This window comes from Tenrec ecaudatus, chromosome 1 (genome assembly GCF_050624435.1).
Source record: "Tenrec ecaudatus isolate mTenEca1 chromosome 1, mTenEca1.hap1, whole genome shotgun sequence".
NCBI classification, from domain to species: Eukaryota; Metazoa; Chordata; class Mammalia; order Afrosoricida; family Tenrecidae; genus Tenrec; species Tenrec ecaudatus.
Window position 1 is genome coordinate 63290475 of NC_134530.1, and position 25354 is coordinate 63315828.

The 25354-nt window shown below is 44.8% G+C and overlaps 1 protein-coding gene and 1 pseudogene across 1 annotated transcript in view; one reads left to right on the forward strand and one right to left on the reverse strand.

Annotated features, from left to right (window-relative positions):
• Positions 1 to 366: 366 nt before the first annotated feature.
• Positions 367 to 25354, reverse strand: part of RHBDL2 (rhomboid like 2) — a 69412-nt gene continuing 44424 nt past the window's right edge. The window contains exons 5-8 of the mRNA XM_075554195.1: positions 15733 to 15833; positions 12845 to 12905; positions 4349 to 4410; positions 367 to 3371 (exon numbers count right to left, since the gene is read on the reverse strand). Coding sequence (XP_075410310.1) covers positions 3192 to 3371; positions 4349 to 4410; positions 12845 to 12905; positions 15733 to 15833 — 404 coding nt within the window. The 3' untranslated portion in view covers positions 367 to 3191. The remainder of the gene's footprint in view (positions 3372 to 4348; positions 4411 to 12844; positions 12906 to 15732; positions 15834 to 25354) is intronic.
• LOC142428871 (U6 snRNA-associated Sm-like protein LSm7 pseudogene) lies at positions 15863 to 19987 on the forward strand (annotated as a pseudogene).

The window sequence follows — 25354 nt, forward strand, 5'->3', positions numbered from 1 at the left end:
TGCTTGTTTAAATACAAGACTTGAAGACTCCAGGCACTATTCCAGTTAATAGCCAGGATCATGTGCTTTCTTCACCTCACCTTGCTGCTATAGCACGCATCTCTTCAGTGATCTCTTCCTGAAGGTGAACACCGAGCAGGGTCATGTTATAAGAACTACTGGATTAATTTTAGGATTAGTGCTAGAATTAAGTGGGAGCCCAGAATCCATATGCTTATCCACAGATTATTAACAACTCTGGGTTACTTTGGTGGTCATATTATAACAAAACCAACAACAAAAAACCCAACAAGCACAACAACCAAAGAAAACTAAGACAAATGAAAAGGAGGAATTCTTTTTAATTAAAAAAAATTTCAACACAAACAAAAACCATGGTTAATCATCCCCCTGTGGGATGAAGTGATTATGTTAATGACATCAGTATGCCCAATGTCCTTGGGGTTTAAGGGACTGTTGCTATGAGGAGTTATGTATCGTCCCGCTGCAAGCTGTCATCCATGAGATGTTGCTGTGTGCAGATTCCTTAATGGATTGAGCTCTCTCTGCATTGAGCATGGGGTTAGTGCTATGGGGAGATTTACCGTACCATTTCTTACAAGGGTAGATCCTTGCCTCTCAGATTAATGGCTGTCACATTACTGCAAAAGGAGTGTTGAGGCACCAAATATATTGTGGTCTGGGTCCCCTTTCATTGCACGCCCACTGAGCCAGGTCCAGTGACCACCATGGCCATAGTCGTTTCCACATCGAGCCCTTCTCGTGTGGCCTTTGGGGGATGCCATATTCCCCGTAAGGCCAGCATCTAAGGTCATCCTTGTGCTTAGTCGATGGTGTGGTTCACCAAGGGTTGGGTAGAAACTTACTCAAAGTGTCTATCCAGGACCTTAAAGCTGGGTTTGTTCTCCCCTTAGTTTCCCTGCAGTGGCGGTGTTCCTCCCATTGACCCACCACACTCAGCAACAGAAATATCAGTGTCTCCTTTGGAATGTAGATGCTCCCTCCCCTGATAGTCCAATAAGATTCTCCTCTTATCTCTGTGGAAGGCTGTTGCCTCATCACAGCCTGGTCTCACTGTTGTCTAGCAACAAGCCATGTCCCTTTTCCCCCTTCATGAAGGAGGGACCAGGCGATATGATATCTCTTCTTACCCACCCCGGTCTTTTCTTGTTTGAATCCAGTACATAATCATACTGTACACACGTTCTGTTTCTAAAATGTTCGGCAACTCCTAGATCGTTTCTCTCAAAATGCTGACACCACTGTTCTTGTTAAAGCGAATTAAATGTGCGAAGCCCTTTCCGAATAGAGTAACAGGTTTAAATGGGTGTTTAAGAACTACAAGGATGATGAAAGGAGGAAAACTGTACTTCCTGCGTTCAGAAGCCGTGAAACTGCCACTGTGGGAGACAAGATGGGCTCTGTGTGGGGAAAGGCAGGTCGCTGGACTTTCAGAGGTTTCTCTTTCGTAACTAAGCCCTACCCACTCCTTGGAGAGCCACTCGCCACTCCAGGGATAAGAATCTTACTAACAGGAATCCCAAGACGCCAGCTCCCTGTGCCCCAGAAAGCCCGTTACAAGTTCCTTGGGGTTCTAGACCAATAGTTAGAATCTTACACTCGCTGCCTGAAAACACCTGCACCTTCTGGAAGATAGATTTGTCCTCCTGCTCTGATAGCCTGACTGTCCGCACTGGGGGAAGACACCATTGCGAGGCCAACGGAGGACCAGGTATAGGTTTTCAGATTCTCGTTATACATTTAAATTCTGCCTCATCTTAGACAAGTTACTTAATTTTGTCAGCGTTTCCCTGCCCTGATTTCCAGCAACTGTTGTTACTGTTGTTTGTGTTAAGTCAAAGTCACTACCATCATGCATCCTGACTCCCGAGGAGCCCAGCTGACAGAATGGAAGCGCCCTGTGCGCTGCTGAGATGGCCACCTTTTACAAGAGTGCATCATCTTTCTCCCGAGGCGCGGCTGGTGGTTTCAAACTACGGACCTTGTGGTCAGCAGCCCAACTCGTAACCCACCTCACCACTAGGGCTCAAGTCACTTCTGGCTCATAGCGACCCTACATACAAAAGAACAAAGCACCGCCCTAGCCCTGTGCCATCCTCACAATCGTTGGGGCCTGTGGGGGCAGTTCTGTGTCACATGGGGCCCGCTCTGTGTGTGACTCCATTCTGACCCACGGAACGAGTCTCTAAGATATGGAGCAGTAGCTAGCTCTCTGAATTCTATTTCCATCTCTAAGGTAGAGAGTATTGCCTACCACCTGGGCTGTGGGAAAGACTAGCAACAATGTATCTAAAACACCTCTGACAGCGAACCTCTAAAAGCCAGTCTCACCAGTGACAGGTATCAAGAACACTTTTAGCATAGTATAGTGTGGCATTTGTGGATTCAATCAAGCAATCTTGAGATCTTCCAAGGAGACTAAATCTTTTTTATGTACTAGTGTACATCCTCTGGTCTAGTCAGATTTGTAAGGTAGAATTGGCATCATGATAGTAGGGGGGGCATTAAAACACTAAAGGAAAGTTGTATGTTTCATCAGTGCTATACTGCACCCTGACTGGCCCATCTCCTCTCCGAGACCCTTCTGTAAGTGGATGTCCAGTTGCCTCCAGACGGGCTTTGGGTCTCCACTCCATACTCCCCCTCATTCACAATGATATGATTCTTTTTGTTCTTTGATGCCTGATACATGATCCCTTCAACACCTCATGATCCCATAGGCTGGTGTGCTTCTTCCACATGGACTTTGTTGCTTCTCAGCTAGATGGTCGCTTGTTTATCTTCAAGCCTTTAAGACGCCAGATGCTCTATCTTTTGATAGCCAGGTACCATCAGCTTTCTTCACCACATTTGCTTATGTACCCACTTTGTCTTCAGTGATCATGTCATGTTGGGAAGGTGAGCATCATGGAATGCCAGGTTAATAGAACAAAGTGCTCTTGTGTTGAGGGAGTACTTGAGTAGAGGCCCAATGTCCATCTACTACCTTAATACTAAACCTATAAATATTTGTACATAGATCTACTTCCCCATCGTATAAAAATATATTTACATATGTACATGCCTGTATTTAGCAGGTCTCTGATTCTTGATAGGAGTTCTCGGTCCATCCCCCACCCCACCTCCCACCCCCCTTCAGGTGACTTGTTACTGGTATATATTTGGGACAGTCAGTTTGCCGGTGATAGGAAAATATTGAAAAACACAGCAAATACGAAACAAGCTAAATAAGCAGCAATTGCTATCCAAAACCGTGGGTCTTTCAGGAGGGCCTTATCAAAGCAGCTGAAGACCGTGTAGCCTATGGACATTCCAGCGAATCCGCCTGCAATGTGAGCTGCAAAAGACACCTTCGGAGAAAGAACAAAGACAAATAAGTGAAGAAAATGCTTCCTGCCTGTTTCGGATGCAACTCACTCAAAGCCACCAGACTCAAACACAAGAGTCTTACAAGTCTGGTGAACTCAGGGGCTTGGAAAACAAGACAGGAATGTCGTCATGCACACAGAAGGAGACGTTCTGCAACATTCAGAGCCAGCCAATGTCAGTTTCACTCCCTCTAGGGCAGGGGGTTGAGGGGGGATGGGACAAGATGGAGCCACTGTGTCTGCATTTAAGAGGGTGCTAGGTGGAATCTAGAGTAAGAGTGGAGTTGCCCTGAGGGGTCTCCATCTGGGTGTAATCGGATCCCACATAAACAGACCACGGGAATTAAAGCACTAGTCACTTCTACAAGCAGATACTCAACTGGAAGCTACGCAGATGTAAACACACATTTCAGCCCAAATGGAAGCGGTGTACCTTTTACTTGTGCTGTCAACTCGTCTCTATGTTCCCATCCGTTTTGGAATAGTGAGCAATAAGGCGGGTGCTGAGGCATAGAGCCCAGTGCGAGGACTAGGAGAAAGGTCAGTGGAAAGGATATCCCAGTCTGCTTCTCATAGCAATTTCTCTGCATCCAAATGGAAACTTGCCAGGCGTAAAACTTTTTACAGAGTTAAAAAAATCCATTGCTGTTGAGAAGATTTCAACCCATGACGACAACCCCATGCGTGTCAGCATAGAACTGTGCCGCACAGAGATTTCAGTGGCTAGTTGTTTTTTTTAATGTGGGTTAGAAGCAAGCTTCCATGGCACTTCTGGATGGACCCGAACCACTAACCTGTCAGTTAACAGCCAAGCACATCAACTAGTTACCCACACAGGACTCCACATCACAGAGGAGCTGTCCCTACTCGATGCCACTCTTTTTTGTTTTGTTTTGTTTTTTTCGATGCCACTCTTAATCTAGTTTATCTAAACAGATTTTTCATTTTAAACAACTCACCGCTGACTCGTTTGCAGGAACAAAGAACCTTCTGTAGAGAGCAAATCCCACATCCGAGGCAACTAGAATGAAAAAGAGCCAGATGAAGCCCAGGACTTGCACAACAGGGCGCCAAATGGTTTTGTTTCCTTGCTAATCCTCATCAGCCAGAACCAAACCTGCGGCTTTTGAGTTGGTTCATGACCCTCTAGGATAGAGTGGAACAACCCCCCAGGGTCTCCAAAGAGCCGAGTCTCTATGGGAGCAGACAGCCTGGTGTTCTCGCTCAGGGTTGCTGGTGTGTGTGTGTTTGAGCTCTTGGTTAGCAGCCCATGCTTAGCCCCCTAAGCTACCAGGGCTCTTGGATACCAACAGCAGCTCACTCTTATTGAGACGTATGTGATGCTTTTCCAAGAGATTTTACATGTGCCAACTCCTTCATCCTTATAACAAGTCCATGAACTAAGTACGATCATAAGCCCATTTTGCAGATTTATCCATCCAGCAAATACGTATTGATTGGCTTCGATGTGCCAGGTACTATTCCAGGAGGTGGCGCTAAGGCAATAGCCTTGCCTCCACAAGCTGGCTGGTACTTACCCAGGGAAACAGTAAAGGAAGATGGAGGAATAGAAACAGGAAACCGAAGAAGGAAGTGGGATGAGTGATGTTACATTGTGGGGATTAGAATCAATGAGATGAAACAAAATGGGTGTGAATTGCTGGGTGGAACACAAGGAAATGATCTGATAAGGAAGGCAAACAAGTAAAACCAAGAGGATGAAAAAAAAAAAAAAAGACCAAGAGGATGCTAAATGGTAGTAAGTGCTCCAGAGATGCAGAATCCTAGACAAAGGAATTGAGAATGCCAGGAGTAGGGTGTCATTTTTAACAGGACAGTCGAGCAGGAGCTCACTAGAAATCTGACATTTGCTGGCGATAGGGAGCCAAACCAAACCAAACCAAGCCCACTACCCGGGAGTAGATTCTAACTCATGGCAACCCCATGTGTGTGAAAACCACAGGCAGGCTTTTCAATGGCTGACTCGGGGGAAGTAGGTTTCTTCCAAAGTTCCAATAGGTAGCCGCCACCTCCACACTTTATCTGGCAGCCATGAGTACAACATTGTACAGCACCCAGGGACTTCTGTCAGGAAGCCAGAACTGCTGATGTTTGAGGAACGTCTTCCCAGTAGAGAGGAGAGCAAGTGCAAGGTCCCTTAGGCAGGAATAAAACCAAACTCACTGTCAAGGGAGTGCAGAATCATAGCATCCAGATAGAACAGGGTAGACCTGGCCCTGTGGGTTTCCGAGACTGTAACTCTTCACGGGAGTAGAAAGCCTCCTCTTTCTCTTGAGTAGCACTGATGGTTTTGAGCTGTGTGGTCAGCAGCTAAGGCAGGAACTGGCTGGAAGCATTTGAAGAATGCCAAAGTCGTTTAGCAGGCTCGATTGCAGAATGTGGTCACCCTAAGACCAGCAGCAGCAGCATGGCCGGGGAACTAGCTGGACATTAAGATTCTCCAGCCCCACCCCCAGACCTTTCGAACCAGAAACTCTACAGTGGGAGCATCAGCTTGTTTCAACAGTCCTTGCAGGTAATTCTGGACTGCGGTGCGGAATTAAACGGCAGGAAAGGAGATCAGACTGACCACACGGGGCCTGGTGGCCACTGTAAGCCCTTGGACGACTCTTCAACATCACTGAAGCCTCAGAAGGATTTTGAGCCCCCCCGCAGTCACACAATCTGACATTGGTTGTTGACAAGATCATTCTGGCTGCTGGGTCAGAAACAGACTTGGAGGGAGCAGGATAGGACCTGGGAGGTGCGCTAGGACATCCTTACCGTTCCGGCAATCCAGTGGGGAGTGGTGCATCGATGGTATCTTAAACATCAACCTAGACCAGAGACTAAGTACTTGTCCCAGACTACACAGCAGAGAGGCCAAAACAGGATGTGAACTTTATACAGTCTGGTTAGACAGGCTTCATCCTCAACCACCACAGAACTGCCTCTAATGACTGCCAGGAGCCCCAGAGATAGGCCAGGAAAGGAACCAAGTCACATCCTCCCATGGGGTGGTGAAAGGCAGGGCTTAGGTATTCAAGTAAACAGAGCTGCCAGAGGAGGGTCCTGCTGTCTTGGCCTAGACCTGACCTACTACAGGCCCATTGGAAACTCCTGCAGCCGTGCTTTGCACACCCACCGTCCAGCTCCCTCTGCTCCACTGAGCCACCCAGGGCCTCCTAGGAGACGGAAGACTTAGTCCTCACCTGGGGACTGCAGCGTCAGCACCACGTGCTCTTTGCTACTTGACTTGCCAATACTGCAGTGCTGTCCACGTCACTGGCCAGAAATTGAAGCGGAAAAAGTTCCCAATAGTAATTTAATTGTAACTGACCAGTGCACAAAATGCTCAATAGATGTGGCTGTTTTTTATTTTCCCGATCTTTGCATTTCCTGCTCCAAGCACAAAAGGTGGGCAGAGAGAGAAGGAAAGCAGGGCTGCCTTGCTGGAGCAATGGCTTAGGTCTAGCCTTGCTGCCCTGGGGGAGAGGTGTCCCCTCAAAGACACCTTTGTCACCATTAACATGGCAGTCTCCCCATCTCAAATCCCTCGCTTCTCCTTCCTTCTGCTGTCTGTCTGTGTATCTGTTACAGCTGCCACGGAGTTGATTCTGACTTATCTCAAAAAACAAAACAAAGAACTCTGCTAGGGAGTCAATTCTGACTCACAGTGACCCTATAGGAGGGCACAATTGCCCCCTGGTGGCTTCCAGGGCTGTAAAGCTTTAAGGAAATAGGCACCACATCTTTCTCTAAAGCAGTGGTTCCCAACCTTCCTCGTGTCGTGACCCTTTAATACAGTTCCTCATGTTGGTGACCCCCAACCATAAAATTAGTTTCATTGTTATTTTATAACTGAGGTAGTAGTTACCCCTAGAGTATACGTAGATAATTGAACTCTTGATACCAATTAGCAGACTCATTTTTTTCTTGCCATGTGGCCAGGCAAAATCTTTGGATTCATCAAATGTCACCTGTCTTAGCTTTCAAGGCCATCCAAGTCTGACCCCAGGGTCTGGCCTTATGCCTACAGCCCACAGTAATTAGGCTACTGTTATGAATCGGGCAACCCCTGTGAAAGGTTTGTTCGACCCCCAAAAGGGTCATGATTCACAGGTTGAGAGCCACTGTTCTAAAGAAATGGCAGGTTTGGGGCAGGGAAGGGGTAAAAATGATACCAAGGGCTCAAGTGGAAATAAAATGTTTTGAGAATGATAAGGGTAACAAATGTACTAATGTGCTTGACACGATGGATGGATGGATGGATGGATGGATGGATGGATGGATGGATGGATGGATGGATGGATGGATTGTGATAAAAGCTGTATAAGCCCCCAATAAAGTGATTTTGAAAAATGGCTGGTTAATTCAAACTACCGACTTTCCTGTTAACAGCCAAGCGTTGTAACCACTGGGCCAATGGGACTCCTTTCCCATCTCAAAAGAAGCCCTTTTTATTCCATGGGATCAAATAATTTTCCTCTCTCAAAATTTGAGATCCCCATTATTTGGTGTGCTTAAAGGTAACAACTCACTGCCACCAAACCAATTCTGCTTCTTAGGACCCTAAAGGACAGGGGCTTCTAATGTAATCATTTAGGAGAGTAGAAAGCCTCACCTTTCTCCCATGGAGTGGCTGGTGGTTTTGAACTGCTAATCTCTGGGTTAGCAGCACAACATATAACCACTATACCAAAGGATACTAAAACAATATAGTTGAACTTACAGGAGTAATACATACTCATTATATAACAAAAGGAGGGAGCATAAAAGTATATAAAAATGGATTTTTTTAATTGTCCATAACCCCATCCCAGAAAAAAATCTTGGCATAGTTCATCAGTCTTTTTCTAGGTGTTTTTAAACATGACTCAGATATTACTACGTATAAAAGTTTTAACACAGCACAGTATTTGAAAGGCATTTTTCACATTGCAGTAAAAATTCTCTTTGCAACTATTTTTTAATGAGGTTCTTCTTTATGACAGTTACCTTTGTACAGTTTTTTTTAAGAACAAAAATGTCAGGCTTCCTACATTTTTCCAAAAGAAAGTTCAGTTACTTATTTAGAAAATAACACCACCAACAATGATGTTTGGGTGGAGAAGAACCTTAAAAATTAAGACTATTACTAACTATCTCTTAGGAAACCAGGGCGGGGTTGGGAACGGCCTATATTTTTCCAAGGGAAAATGTTTAAAATGAACAAATGTATTTGTATTTCATCATTTGTTTCTTACTGATCTGGAGGGTATTAAAAGCGTTCTCCTTTCCAACAGCAGGTAAGCCAGGCCAAACACTTTGAGATGACATGTGCTCGGAAAGCGAGAAATGGGGAAGGTTTGCTGCGACTGACTTGCCACCTACTGCTTAAGAGGTTGGAAGAATGCAGTCCACGCACATCGTGGATCGATTTGATTACTGGCCTCAAGAATGGGGTAAGATTACATAAGCAATGTCGAGATATTCTGTAATGAAGGAAAGGGGCGTGGGTTCGGTTTTTCCCACTCATATTGAGAAGAAGAACCCTGGCGGCGGCATGGGTCACAAGCTAGGCCGCTAACTACCAAGTCGGCAGGCTGAACCTGTGAGCCTCCCCACGGAAGAGAGGTGAGGGTGTCTGTTCCCATCAAGACTGACAGTCTCAGAAACCCAGAGGCAATGTACTACTCAGGCCTAGAGGGTCGATATGAATCCAAATCGACTCAATCGTAGCAGTAAATTTGTCTGTGTTTTTTAGACTGGTAAAGTACTGTCCCTTAAAAAGAAGCGAAAAACCCCACAAACAACCTCCCCTGCCCCCCACCCCTTCCAGGAGACTATGAGCAAGGAATCAACTCAATGGCAGCGAGAATAAACCTTTCCCCTTTACGGGTCTGAAGCTTATCTTCCTCATTACGTAAAGGAAGCATCTGGACTGAAGACCTAGGACAAGTGTAACAGCATTATTTTATCCTTCTATTTGTGTGAACTTGACCCTTGGTTCTTGATCACCCACCACTCTCCTGGTTCCCAGACGCTGTCTCTGCCCTCCACGCCTGACAACGCCCTCCACTGCTCTGCCTTCAAATTTGTCAACTGTGTGATATAGGTTATAAGCAAGTGAATTATTTTTTCTCTCGGGATGAACTATTGGTGTGTTTTTTTCCCTTTTAACAGTTAAATTGTTTGTACACGAAATGTAGTTCCTTTTCTCTGAGGTAGTAGTTACCCAAGAGTATATGTAGATAATTGAACTCTTGATACCAATTAGCAGACTCATTTTATTCTTGCCATGTGGCCAGGCAAAAATCTTTGGGTTCATCAAATGTCACCTCTGTCTTAGCTTTCAGTTCTATCCACAGTCTGACCCAAGCGTCAGTCTAACTATATTTCCATCGTCAATTCTCTTTATCCACTCTGCTAAACAATAGCTCCATACATGTTCCTCTCTCCTCAAGTCCCATAAAACCGTGACAGGATCAGAAGCCCACGGGCACTTCACCAAGTTCTACAAGGTCACCCTGAGTAGAAACTGACTCAGTGGCTGTGAGTTGAGTCAAATTGCCCCCATCTCACTTGCTACCAAATCCACTAATAGAACCCTAAACCAGACCATCTGCCTTCCCCCAGGATGCTATGAATGTGTTGACTGCTCTGCCTTGCTCCTCTCCAAGGCTAACCTCTTCTCTGGTGTGCTGGATCCATCTCTCTCTCCCGTATCCTCGATTTCCCCCATTGGATACAAACAAGGTAAATCTCTTCAGTGTGGGGGAAAGCGCTTTTGACCCCCATACCTTCCACCGGGGTCTCTTCCTCCCTTTCCAGCAGCATCCCTTTACAGTTTTCCCAAAGCCCTCCGACACTCCTCCTCTCTGCTCAGCTCACTGCATCAAGCTTGTGCTTCCTTTGGGGGCCTCATCGTCCTGGCTCGACTGTCATCAGTATTTGACATAACTTATCAGTCCCTCCCTAAAAAAAAAAAACTTTTGTAGGTCCGTCCTCATCTTCCCAACATGTTAACCTTGGAAAGGCCCAGGACTCACTCCTCAACCCTTTATCTTCTCCATTCTCATGCAGTTTCATGACATCAGATACCACCTACAAGCTGATACTCCCAATTGTGTATCTCTTACCTAGCGCCTCTCCTCCAAACTCAGTGTCCCATAAGTGAGACCCCACCCCTCCCCTTATGTCCGTAACATCTAAGCATCTCAGACTCAACCTATTTAAGTTTTCTTTTTCATTCCATCTAGAAAAATTTAAATGGCAGCTGTTTCTGCTTGCAGGAGCAAAAATCCTCAGTCTTCCTAACTCTGCTCTTCCTTTTCCACAAGACCTCTACCTCATCACGCTGTTCCCATGCTGTGCCAGGCAGCTGTATCATGCTTAGATTTTTACAGTCTCCTTCTGTATTGTCTCCCTGTTTATACCCTTGGTCACCTCACCTTCAGCCCCACCTTCAGCCATGGCAACCTCTGGCTCCGAGGGCATGCATTTTCCCCAGGCCAGCAGAGACTGGACGGCCCTTCAGGGCGAGGTACTGCTCTTTGAGAAGGTCTTCAAGGTGGAAGCCCGTCTGCTCAAAGCGCTTGATGACCTCTCCCACAAGGCCCCACTGGACCCCGTCAGGCTTGATGGCAACAATGAAAGTGCGCTCACTGCAGCCATGGTCCTCTCCAGCTGCCAGCTACCAGCACCGGAAAGGCTCCCTTCTCCTTTCTTATTCAAGGAAGTTTAATAATTCTGCAGTTAGATTTGCAGGGGGAGAAAGTCCCAAAGCAAAGGCCCTGGAGATGGAGGCATTCATCCTTCTTATCAAATGGATTGCTCAGACATTCACAGCTCCTGCCCCTTGTGCTGTCTCCTTTGTCTGATCCGACTGATGTTGTAAGCCAGTGTTCCCCAAAGTGTGCATCCTGCCCTACGGGACTCTGGAATGATCCCCAAACCAAATACCAAACTCACTCGCACCCAGTCCTTTCTGGGTTTTCAAGACTAACTCTGTGGAGTAGACAGTCTCATCTTTCTCCTGCAGAGCAGCTGGTGGTTTTGAACTGCTGACCTTGTAGCAGCCCAACATGTAACCCATTAGAGTATCAGGGCACCCAGGGGTGGCTACAAAAGCAGATACCTACACTTAATCCTAGTAAGTGCTATAGTACAAAAGTTTCTCATTGCCAAGAGAGCACTGCGTAATCGCCCCACACACACTCCGAAAAGGCCAAATAACTTTGAGAGACTTATCTTAGACTGGATCTTACAGAACAAGGAATTTCTTGTGAAAGAGGCTAGAAAGGCTCACAGAAGGCTCTTCTTGAGCCAATGGCATGCCTGTTAATTCCCCTGCAACTTAGAACACCTCAGAGCCCCAGGACTCCACCTCTACATGAGCCTGAAGATGGGACCACCTCTCATGTTTTCAGGTGTCATAAAGGTCACTGCCATACAACTCTATCTTTTGCCATTCCAGCTTAGTACTGGGCCATCATCAAGTGGGTCTTCCACAGACTTTCTCTGATTGCAGGTTCAAGGGGACCTATGGTTGATACATATGACTAGTCATTCAATTTCAATTTGGTTTCTAAGTCACGCTCTAACCTCCTTCTAAAGAAACAAAGTGGAGAGTTTTAGTTTTGAATATAAATGAGCAAGATATGCCCCTGGGGTTATGAGCTGGACTGCTAACCCCAAGATTAGCAGTTCGAAACCACCAGCCACTCCGTGGGAGACAGACTTTCTTCTCCTGTGAAGAGTTACAGTCCCAGAAACACACAGGGGTAGTTCTACCCAGCCCTGTAATATGAGTTTTAATCAACTGGATGGTGGTGAATATGGAAGAGCCAATAAAATACAAATAAAAGATGTGAAAAGCTTTCTATTTAGACTGTTTTTCATATAAAAGTTTCTCTTAATTAAGAATATTTAAAATATAAACATGAAGAAAGCATGTTTTTGTTTTTACTAAAACTAAGCGTAGTAGCAGTGAATTGGGACTCAGAATACCTGCTTTCTGGGTTCAGTTCAACAGAAATAAGCTCAGACACTTTCTATCTCAGTTTTTTTTTGTTGTTATTGTTGCTTCCTCTGGAGAGAAAAAAAACAGTCCCAAATTTTATCTGATAATTAAGTTATCAAGGAAGAGATTAGATCAGTGGTTTTTCAGCGTCCTCGAGCAATAGCGCTACAGCGAATGACTGCATGTTAGATGTAAGTGAAGCTGTCGTGGTGAAACGAGAGGGTGGCTTAAGCTCTACTCTCTCAGCTGTCCCCACTCCATCCAGAAGGAACACAGAGAAAGCTTGTCACCCGGAAGCATCTCCAAGAACCCCCCACGAGGGCGGCTAAGCTTGTTTGCTTGGGGCTGCTTGGGGCTAGGGCACACCAACCAGGCGCGCATGTGCAAAGGCTCACTTCAGAGGTGGAAAGTAAAACATGGAAAGTGGAGAGTGTCCACAGAACAGACATACTTATCAGGATGATGATCAGTAGCCTGATAACTCCAAGGGCAGGAATCATTTCTCGAAAATTCTTGCAAAGAGAGAAATAATAATATAAGCCATCTCGACAAATGAAGCATCAGTTCCACTGCCTCCTCTTCCTCCTCCTCCTCCTCCTGCTCCTCTTCCTCCTCCGCTTCTTCTTCTTCTTCTTTTTTAAACATTTTATTAGGGGCTCATACAACTCTTATCACAGTCCATACATATACATACATCAATTGTATAAAGCACATCCCTACATTCTTTGCCCTAATCACTTTCAAAGCATTTTCTCTCCACTTAAGCCCTTCCTCCTCTGCTTCTTCTTTCAAAGCTTGAAGTAGTAAGTATTTGCAAAACAAAGCCGTGCCAGTGCCAGGCCAGCTTTCACTTTGGGAAGTTCAAGGGCAATGCGCTTTGAAGAACATATGGAACATGCTGCCCGTACCAGGCAATCACCTTAGACAGTTCTATGAGCCTGCCGACCAAACAGAAGTACTCTAAAATCATGTGTCCATTTTTTAAATACCCTCAGACTCAACCTGATAAATGTTTCCAATTTTCTTTTTTTTCCCAGGGGGGTGCTAGTATTCATTTAATCTTCCTTCCCAATAGCAATTAACTATCAAGTATGTAACTGAAATTTGAGAGTTACCTTTAAAAAAAACAAAACCGTTTTTTTCTGGAAAAAATTCACAATGTTGGTCAGAAGACATTGTTTGATTTTAGCTTTGAAATCTCAGTCCCACCAGAGGACTTTTGAGTCAATAGGATATTTGTACGTCTTCCTTCCCTTTCAAGTAATTCCTTCTCTCTGAGGATGCCAATATAGTCATATTTATTCTAAATTATTTTCACCCTTTCATGACCGTGACTTACAGTAGGAAATAACTTGCACAACATCCTCCTGCTACACACATAAGTCAAGCAGTTTCCTTTGTCTGTTTGATTTTTTATCACAAGCCCCTCCCTGAGTTCCCCACCAGTCATGGTGCATGTAGGGTCACCGTGGGTCAGGGGTCACCAGGAAGACAGCAAACAACAACTCTGTGTCCCAGCCCATTGCTGCGACACATAATTGTTGTTTTTTCTAAGACACTCAATTACTGTGTTTGGAATTGTGTCTGTGATTTCTTGTTTTTCCTCCAAAGGTATGTCTACAGGATCCCCGACTGCAGGTTCACAGGTTAGAATGAGCCAGAACTTTAGCCCCTTTTAAAACGTTGTTGCCACTCTCACATACTATCAGAAGAAGGGTAAAATTTTGGAGAACAATTTGGTGAGTATCTAAAATGTAATCTGGTAAATCCAATTCTAGGCATCTTCCCAAAAGAAAGCAAACCAACAAAACAAACAATCACACAAATGATGCCGAAAGATAAATGTGAAAGAACACCCTGCGAAAGGCCGGAAGGGTAGGTGGAGTCGAGCTGCTGCTGTACAGAGGCGTGGAGAGGGGAAAGGTGGGCTGTGTGTGTGTGCGCGCGCACGCACGCACGTGCGCGTGTCTGGTGATGACGTGTAGATGGTCAGGAGACTCTGACTTTCTGTCAGTTTGATTCAGAACTCTAACTCATATTTATGACTTTGGAGATCAGAAAATGGTATAGATGAACTCTGAAAGGAAAACTACACGTTTGTTGGCCTTACCATGCTCAGAAGAGCTGGTCCTCCTTGAGTCGCTGACTCATAAAGGAAGAGTCCCCTGAGCAAACACTGTCGATCCTCGTTATTCATGTACTCTGTGTTGGTCAGTTTACCTGCTTGCTAAATGCTATTTGTAACCCCAAATTAATACTTGAGGCGCTTCTGTGATGATTCACGGACATGCCCCAAAGGGTGCCTGTCCAGCAAGCACCTTCCTGGCTAAGGTCAAACAAGGTGATCCTGCCTTGTTTCAGCTCTCATGCTGTAACAAGTTCCCTTTTCAGTCTATTTAGTGGCACGGTTTTCGCAATTGTGTGCTTTTTCTTGACGATTAAACTGTTTAAAATGCCCCTGTAAACTCAGGAGACAGAGAGAGAAAGCTGCAATGATGGAGGCAGCAAGGAGCAGTGGGAGAGAGTCAGGAGACCAGACGCCTGGTGGCCTCCTGGGCCACACAGGGAGAAAGCTAAAGTTATTTGCCTTCCAGCAAGAAGCTCCCAGGCCAAATGCGGTGCCTCTGGACACTTGGCTCAGTGAGACTCATTAACCCTCAGTGCAAGAGAACAGAGCACCTTCAGGCCAAGGCCTGTAGCTAGGGGAATGGGCACTTAGTGAAGCTAAAGAGCTTTGTAGCATGTGCCTCAGCAGGACCAGGGCTGGGTACCCAGGCCTCAGGGGATGAAACCCAAGAGGCCATGAGCCAGGGAGAGACCTACCTTAGGACCTAGCTGAGAAGCTGCCCTGACAGAACTGTATCCCAAGTTGCGCAGGTCCAGAATTGTAAACCTCTTACCTCCCTCATAAAACCCATAAAAGTAGTTCATGAATTCTCTGTGGCCACTGCCATGAAGTATCAAACCCAGCAGAGATTGATGTGTGAGTGACAGCTGGTGTCAGAATTGGTAACAAGGTCCCACGCGGACCTACAGGCGTCGGCCTCGCTGTACAGGAATCAGCTTTGACACCGCTTCTCTCTCTCCAGGGAAGCTGAAGCGGACCAGGTGACTTCCCCGCGCCTCCATTTTCACACCAGGCCTTTCTTCCCTGCTACCAGGGAGGGGCTGTTCACTGCCAACTTTTAGACTGATAGGAGAGTGCACACCATTTGTGCCATCTCTGGGGCATTTTATGAAGCATAACTTACTGTAATGAGACTCAACTATAAAAGTTCCTGCTTAAAAAAGTAAAATTTTAAAAGCCCAGAGGCTCCATTTCCAAAAGGACTTTCTTACCACCAAGACATTCATGAAATAGCCGCCCATCAGGGCATAGACGCCTCCTGATGCTCCCACAAGAAATTTGAGTGGATCGAAGATGGAGCTGGCAAGGGATCCTAAGGAAATCAAACAGAGAAGACCAGGCATGACTATAAGAAGCGTGAAAGGGGCCCGTGTTTCTAATCTGGAGTAAGAGTTCGGGAAGGTGGGCCATGTTCAGTCTCCGCAAATCGACCGTGCCCCTTCCATGTCGGACATGTTGGAGGTAGCTGCGGCTGCGGCCGCAAGAGCGCAGATTCTACAGCCAGACTGCACTGGCTGCGCATCTTAAGCAAGCTACTTAACCTTTCTGTGCCTCAGTTCCCATACCCAAGAGAATGAGCTATTAATAGAACTTTTCCTCAATGGGTTGTTAGAGGAGGACTATAAATGGGTGCATACATACGTCTATAGTGCTCAGAGGGACGCCTGACATGGCGGAGACTTGTTAGCTTTGCTGTTTGAAAATATCCCACATGCGTAGCTAAAACTATCAAGACAGCTGAGGCGTGCCAACATCTTATCATCTAGACTCATCATATTCCTAAAGAGACTCAGACATCATTTCTTCAGGCCGTGATTCTTCCTTATGGGCAGATATTTTTATCATATATTTTAACAGTTTTATTGGCACTTCATCCAAATATCACATACTTCAATCGTTCAATCATGTAAACAATGGCTATACAATCACTACCACAATCAATTTTAGAATATTTTCTTCTTCCTTATACTCACTGTTATTTGTATAGTTATTATTATTAAGTATGGCAAAAATATACACAACAAAACATCCTCCAATTCAACAACTTCTACACATATAATTCAGGGCCATTGATTTTACTTTCTGTGTTGTACAACCATTATTAATATCCTTCTCCAAATTATTCCATCATCATTAACATAAATTCAATGCCCCTAAGCAAAAACTCTTCCTGCCCCACCCATCAGTCAAATTTGGTTTCTTTCTTTCTTTTTTCTTGATATAATATTCACATATCATACACTTTCATAGTTAAATCTCTCTTTTTTTAAGTTGTATATAAATCACAATCAGTTCTCCCTCCTCCTTCCCATTCATCATTTGTTCCTCCAGTCCCCTCCCTCCACTCGCCAATAAATAACTGCATCAATTATTGTCTCGATGCATCCATAAACTGGGAAACCTAGCAGAAACAATAAAAAACAAAATGAAACAAGAAAATAATAAGATAAAGATAAAAAAGACTAAGGGGAAAAAGACTACCAACAAGATTTTAAAAGCCAGAGAAGAAATTTATGTTGTAAAACAAGAAATATTTGAACCTAGAGCAAATTCCGGTTAGATCAAAAGAGAGATCAACTGACCAAGTATCATATTATACCATGGTTCACTCCACCGTAGTCAAGTTTACACTCATCTCTGAGAGTAAAGCTGCTCCAAGCCCTCGCCTGTGGCTAGGAGATCTGCCAGAGGCTTGATCTGACTACTCTGCAGCTGGACTGTAGGTCCCCACTGTCCTCCATAGTCTTCGGCAAATTGGGTGTTCACAATTGAAGCTCCAAGGCTTTTCCCATCGTCATATTTGGATTGTGTTATCATCATCTTTGGATCACTCAGGCTGCTGGTGTGAGCCCTCCAGGTGGACTTAGTTGATGCCTGACTGAGATGGCTGCTCATTTGAATACAAGCCTTTAAGACCCCAGACACTATTCAATGGAGAGCTGGGCATCATCCGCTTTCTTCATCATGCTTTGCTGTAGCACCCTTATCTTCAGGGAGCTCTTCATGAAGGCGAGTATTGAGCAGGGCCGTGTTATAAGAGCTAATTCTTCTTGGGTTGGGGCTAGAATGACATGTGAGCCCAGGATCCATCTGCTTGTCCACAGGTTGTGAACAGCTCTGGTTTACTTAGGCAGTCATATTATGACAAAAAACAAAAACCAAGAACAACAACCAAAAAACAAAAGAAAAACATTGTCGATCATCCCCCTCGGGTACAAAGTGATCGCACTGATAACATCACTAATTTATCCAGTGGCATAGAGTTTATGGTACTGCTGATATGAAGAGTGTATGTGAGTAGAGTCCAACTGTGAGCTTCAATCCATGTGTTGCTTTGTACAGATTGATTTCTTATTGATTGAGCTCTGTTTACATTGAGCCTGGGGTTGGTGCTAGGGCGATAGAGATCAGCCATCGTGGGTGTCTTACTCATGCAGTCAGAACGTGACCCTACAATCCTTCTCAACACACCATTCCGTCAGATTCATCAAGCAAGGTGAAACACAGCAGCTAACCCAGTCTCACAGGCTGGACCAAACCAATGTTCTACCAGCTACCTTTTGCAAACCCTAAGATGTTCTCTCAATTCGGCTTAGTCTCACTACTTAATCTCTTGTAGTCAAGGCCCTCCTTCATTCCTTAACAAATATAAATTGAATACGATCTTTACTTTGTGCAAGAAAGACTAGTTGTCTGACCTTGAGATCTTATAAATATATGCCTAAATCAAAAAAACAAACTAATGGCCAGTGTGTCAATTCTGACTCATAGTAACTCTATAGGTGGGAGTAGAGCTGCTTCTGTGGCTTTCCAAGGCACAGAATTCTCGACGGGAGCAGGAAACCTTGTCTTTCTTCTACAGAGCAGGGGTGGGTTTGAACTGCTGACCTTGCACTTAGCAGCCCTATGCATAACCCACTATACCACCAGGGGTCCTTACAGGTGAGTAAACAATGATCACAAAATGCAGAAAATAATTTGTGATAAAAATAAAATGTTTTTCACTATATTTTTTTAGGAAACTCTTAGGAAGAAATTACTTTCTTTTCAGAACAGTAGAGGGCTTGCTCTTCTGAGAAGAAGAAGGCATTTTGGTTAAATTTCGAACTTTTAAGATTTGGGTAGGGGAAGAAAGTATTCAGCACAGGGCACTGGGCAAGCAGAGGTAGAGAAACAAAGGCATACGATGACTGCTGATCAATGAGAAGCCGTCCAACAGCAAGATCAATACTTCTCAAATGCTAACCTGCAGGCGAGTGCTGGGACAGTTTCATCTCAATCATATGAGAAACTTACTGTTTTTTAAAATAGTTGTATGGGCATATATTTTAAATGCCATGCAGTTTAATCATTCAATCATATTAGGATTTGTGCAATCATCACCACAATCAATTTCAAAATAGTTTCTTCTCATACTCATGGTTGTCAGCTCCCCAGGCCCCCACCAACTTCCTTTGCCATACACCCTAGGCAGTCATCAATACAGTGACTGCCTCTACAGTTCCACCTATCCTGGATTTCAGACACAGAAAATCATACCAAACACGAAAAGGAAACAAACAGACAAAACAGAAAAGCAAAACAATAACTAGACAAAAGATAGAAAAACCTCAATCAGAAAGAAAGCAGAAGCTATTAAAACCTGACACAACTTTAGACCGGGTCCAAAGGGAGATCAATGATAAGGCATTACATTCTAGCCTAACTGCATCTGCCATCATCAGTTTTCCAGTGCTCTCTGTCTGAGAGCAGGGCTGTTTGCACCCCTCAACTGTGGTCAGAGGATTCACCAGGGACTTCATCCACATGGGGACCCAGCAAATGGATTTTGGGGTTCTACTGTCATAGCTTTCTGCTTGCTGGTATTCACAATTTAAGCTCTGATACCATTCCCTCCTTTGTATTTGTATTTCATTATTTACAATCCTTGAATCAGACAGGCTGGTGTGCTTCTTCCATGTGGAATTAGGTGACGTCTCACTTAGGTGGCTGCTTATTTTAAGACAAGCCTTTAAAACCCTAGACTCCATTCTTTCTGATAGCTGGGCACTATCTAGTTTCTTCACCACACTTTGCTATAGCACTCATATCTTCATTGATCTCTTCATAACAGTGGGCATGAAGCAAGGCAATGTCATAAAAAACTGATTGTTCTGAGCAGCGTGGCATGGAGAAATGGCAAAGAGGAGAAGAAGGAGAGCGTCTTGGACCAGTCCAAGGACATCAACGAGATATCCGGGTCAAAGTTTCAGGGCAGCCACGAAGCCAGCAGAATCCTGAAAGGGTTCAGCCTCGTGCTGGACGACACCATCGAGTACACAAGGGACCCGGTGACCTGTACAAGCTGACGAGGACATGGGGCAGCTGGGCCAGGTGGTGTTTCACGGCACGTCAGTGGTGCTGATCTGCCCGCAGGGCGGCAAGGAGGCCATCCCCACCCCCTTCAGCCAGCAGCCACATGCCTAGTACCGCCAGCCCGCCGTGTGTGCTTAATAAAACCGGAAAACTAAAAAAAACAAACAAAACCTAATTGTTCTTACATTGAGGTTAGGATTAAGTGAGAGCCCCAAATTCATATATCTGTGATTTATATAAATTTCTGGTTCATGTTAGAGACATCATAATTTTATGATAGAAAACATTATAAATCATCCCCCTGGGGCATAAGGTAATTTTACTGATAGTGTCATTAAGTTAGCCAATAGTATAGAACTTAAAACATGTTGAGAAGAGTAAATTATACAAGTATAGACCACATGAACTGTTGACCTGTACAGATTAAGCTCTTAAGTGTTTGCTCACCATTTATATGAACAATGGAGGTTGGTGATAGGGTGAAACCTTCAATAACACTCATTCACAGAGGCAGAACCATGCCGACTAGATTAATACATGTCATAAGAAAGTGAGGAGGGCATTAAAATAGTAAATATATGGTAGTCCCAGCCCACCACTCATTGATGACCCTCAAAGCAAGAGATCCAAACCAAATCCAACAACCACCAATTTCAGAACCTTGGGAAAGTAGTGTCCTCACACTAGGACAGAGAAACTTACTTTTTTTTTACGCATAGGGACAGCTCCTTTTTTTACATCCCAAAGTGCTGGAAAAAATACATAGGAATGCTTTTCAAGATACTGGGTACCTTGGAAGGTACAAAACAGGACAATAATCTTTAAGAAGATTAAAAGGAAGAGATACATAATTTCCAAACTTATCGCCTGTGATAGTTTGTTTTTTGTGCCAACATGGTACCTGTAAGAAGCTATGGCTGGAGTTTAACCTGTCAATCAGGTCGCAGCTTGACCTCCTTTGAAGGTGTGACTGAGATAAATGGCTCTCTGGAGGCTTCTCTCTCTCTCTCTCTCTCTCTCTCTCTCTCTCTCTCTCTCTCTCTCTCTCTCTCTCTCTTCCTTCACTTTCCTGTTGGCAGCCACTCTGAGACCTGCAGAGTCCTGGAGATGTGACAACTGCCATTGGATCCACAAGACTTTGGTCCCACCGGCCTCTGATCTTCCTGCATTCTGCATCCTTGCATGTGGCTGCGAGAATCTGAAGAGGAACTTAAGGACTAGTATCAGACTTGTGGACTTGAGATGGACTGGCTGGGATATTTTACTGATTCGTTACTACTTCTTGATATAAACCTCTTTCTTACACATACATGTCACTAGATTTGTTTCTCTAGTCAACCTGGCCTAACACACCACCTTGAGAGAGGTTAAAGGGCACAGATGCATGAAAGGGCAACCCCAGCAGATCCCAGTAAACCTCAAGTTGATGAAATGAAGCTTAAGGTCCATGGAAACATAAGCTACCCTAAGAGTCTGCCAGAGAGGCAGGAACTTCAGAGGGAAGTACGCAAGAAAACCACCCAAATAAAGTAAAGGACCACAAATAAGGAAGAGAAGAGACCTGTGGCTCATACAGAAGCTAAGGAGTCTTCCATACTAGAAAACTTCATAATTCATGGGAAACTGGGTGGAATGCACACCACCAGTAATGAGGACACTTACTACTAACCCACCCCACTGTCATCAAGTGGGTTTAAATAGTAGAGACCCCAAAGGGCAGAATAAAACAGCTCCTTCGGGTTTTCCACTAGAACTTTCTTTGGAAGCAAAATACAGGTTCATCCTTCTCCCTTAGAGCAGCTAATGGGTTTGAACCAGTGACCTAGCAGTTAGCAGCCTTGCACTTTACCCACTACACCACCAGGGGTCCTTCCTTACCACTAAACATGGCTCTAACTACATTTCTACCACCCGCCTGTTGTCCTGTGGTGGCTGATGTGTTGCTGTGATGCTGGAAGCTATGCCACTAGTGTTTCAAATGTGCTCCTGCCCCCCCTCTCCGTGGTGGGGAGGTTTCAGCAGCACTCCCAGGTGAGGGAGAGTAGGAAGCAGGACCAGGTGGACCACTTCTGAAAAACCCTGAGAGCAGCAGTGGGACGGGCATGGCTATAGCAGAGGAAGGGTTCCCACGGCTGCAGGGCACTCAAATATTCTGGGGAAGAACCGTCTCCTCAACGCAGAGACAGCCTTTTTTAAAAATCATTTTATTGGGGGCTCATACAGCTCTTATCACAATCCATCCATCCATCCATGGTGTCAAGCACATTTGTACATTTGTTGCCATCGTTTTCAAAACATTTTCTTTCTACTTGAGCCCTTGGTATCAGCTCCTCATATTTTCCCCTCCCTCATAAACCCTTGATAATTTATAAATCATTATTTTTTCATGTCTTTCACTGACAAATGTCTCCCTTCACTCACTTTTCTGTTATCAGCCCCCCAGGGAGCTGATCATTGGGATGAGTTCCCCTTTTCTACCCCCACCTTACCCTTACCCTCCTGGTATCACTACTCTCATTATTGGTCCTGAGGGGTTGATCCATCCTGGATCCCTGTGTTTTGAGTTCTTATCTGTACCTGTGTATATGCTCTGGTCTAGCCAGATTTGTAAGATAAAATTGGGATCATGATAGTGTGAGGAGGAAGCACTAAAGAACTAGAGGAAAGTTGTATGTTTCATCGGTACTGTGCCGCACTCTAACTGACGTGTCTCTTCCTGTGACCCTTCTGGAAAGGGATGTCCAGTTGTCTACAGATGGGCTTGGGGTCTCCATTCTGCACTCCCCGTCATTCACACTGATATGATGTTTTGTTCTGGGTCTTTGATGACTGATACCTGATCCCATTGAAACCTCATGATCACAAAGGCTGGTGTGTCTCTTCCATGTGGACTTTGTTGCTTCTCATCTAGATGGCTGCTCATTTATCTTCAAGGCTTTAAGACGCCAGATGCTATATCTTTTAAAAGCCAGGCACCATCAGCTTTCTTCACCACATTTGCTTATGCACCCATTTTCTCTTCAGCGATCATGTCGTTATGGTGAGCATCATGGAATGCCAGGTTCTTAGAACAAAGTGTTCTTGCATTGAGGGAGTACTAGAGTAGAGGCCCAATGTCCAAGAGGCCATCTTAATGATGAGAACAGTGCAGGACTGGACAGTTTCTTGTGGGGGAGGTCAGATGCTTACATCCTCTCTGAAGGCAATGGCTGCCAGATTGCTGTCTCGCCCCACCACAGGGGTGGGCCTGCTCCCTGCTGCTGGGGACAATGGATTACTTCTCTCTAAGGTTTGCAACCATTAGCTTGGTTCCTGTAGATGGAGTTCACACCCTACTGATAATGGTCTCTATCAGTTGAGCCAGGGAACAGGTCAAACCAGCTCTGTGACATCCAAAGTTAGGCTGCCATCCTGTATCTAGGATCCGCCCATCTTGCCACATGTATAGCCCCAATACCTCCTCTTCCTATTGCATGGATACCCCTAGATCACCCCCGCCCAATAGCACAGCCCCTTCCTGTGATGTGGGCCCTCACCTGCAATTAGGGGGCTTTCGTGTCCCCAGAGAATATAATAGCCTTGGTTAACATTAAAGATTCGCTCTCCCTCCACGTTGACCACCAAGTGGGGCTGAGGTGAGCATGCTACCATGAATTGTGTCTGATTCCATTTATTTCAATATTTCTCTTCTATCTCTCATGCCCTCTATAACTTTACTATTATCTTTACTTATTATCGCTGTACAATTGCACCTATCGGACCCATAATGATGTGTTAAGGGCTGGCTTCCCCTGGCATATGGCGCCCATTACGTGGGGCCCCATAGGAAAAGAACTCCTTTGAGTTATATCCCATGTGACAATTGTACGGCCTCATCGGACAATGAGGGTAAATCGGGAAAGTTTTTTTGTTGTTGTTTATTTTTTTAAGTATGTTTTTTAGTCTGAGTGAGATATGGGTCAGGCAAAGAGCAAGGATACAGAGTATGAAATCACTCTTTGTCACCTCTTAAAAAAACAAAATGTAGTGGTAAGCAATAGAATAAGAGAATGAAAATGTTTCTTCAAGTGGTAAAGAAATTTAATCCTCCTTTTCCGGAATCAGGAAACTTTGATATGGAGATCTGGGATAAGGTAGAGCATACCCATGGAGACCTGGGAGCTGTGAGTGCAGATTAAAGCAGTGTTGGAGCCTGCAGGGTGAGAGAGCGAAGGAGCAAGACCAGGGGAGCAGTGAGAAACCTCTAAGCTACGCAGACTTGAGTCAGGTGAGAAGCAGACAGAATGAGTTTCAGACAGATGAGAAGAATTTAGGTGTAGCTAGGAAAACGAAATTTGAATCAGGAGATAGCAGAGTAGAAGCATCTGCTCCACCAGAATACAGCACAGGGAATCACAATACTATCAAGCAAGCCAGTGCTAGAGGAGAAGAGATTAGATCCAAAGAAATGAAAATAGAGAGATTTAACCTAGAAAGTGAGTCTCAGAAAGTGAGAGGCAAAGAGTCAGGGAGTAGGAAAGCACCTTTGCTCTCATGGGTGGAGAAGAGTATAGCTCAAGAAACAGATTTAGAATTCAGAATGGCTTATCCCGTTAGAATTATAGACAGGGAGCCTGATGAGCAGCACCCTGAAGGGAATCAAGAAAGGTGATATACTGCCTTTCCCTTTAAGCTACTGAAAGATCTCTAGCAAGCAGTATCTAGTTATGGTCCAGATTCACCATTTGTAATAGGTATGGTCAAGAATATGGCAGATATGGAATATTGGATCCCGGCAGACTAGAAAGCTTTGATGAAAGTGTGCTTTTCCCCTTCAGAATCTTTGCAATATCAAATGCTGTGGAACTGGAATGAGGCAGCCCTAGCACGAGCATGCAAAAATGCAGAAGAGGGCATAGATACAGGGGTTCATCAGCTTCTAGGAGATGAAAATTGTATCACAATTGAGGCACAATTAAACTTTGATGAGCAGACTTTTGCACAGGTACGGGAAGTCTGTCTTAAGGCCTGGGAGAAATTAATACTATCAGGAAGCAGTCGGCCAAGTTATATGACAATAAAGCAAAGGAATGATGAGCCTTATATAGATTTTATATCCAGGTTGCAGGATGCGGTCCACAAGAATGTGGCAGACAAAGGGGCAGCAAATAATCTTATTCTTACTTTAGCATTTGAGAACTCGAATGCATCATGTCAGGCTGCCATAAGCCCTTTCAAAGAACAGAGCACACTGTTAGATTATATCAGGCTATGCAGGGATGTAGGGACAGATGAGCACAGAGCCAACCTCATGGCTGCTGCTTTGGCAAGTTGCACCAGACCTAAAGGGAGATGCTTTACATGTGGACCAGAAGGACATTACCAGAGAGACTGCAGGCAGATATTGCAAAAGAACAGGACAATTCACAGTGGAAAAGATCTAGGGAAAGAGTCCGAGGAAACTGGATTTTGCCCCTGCTGCGAGAGAGGTAATCAATG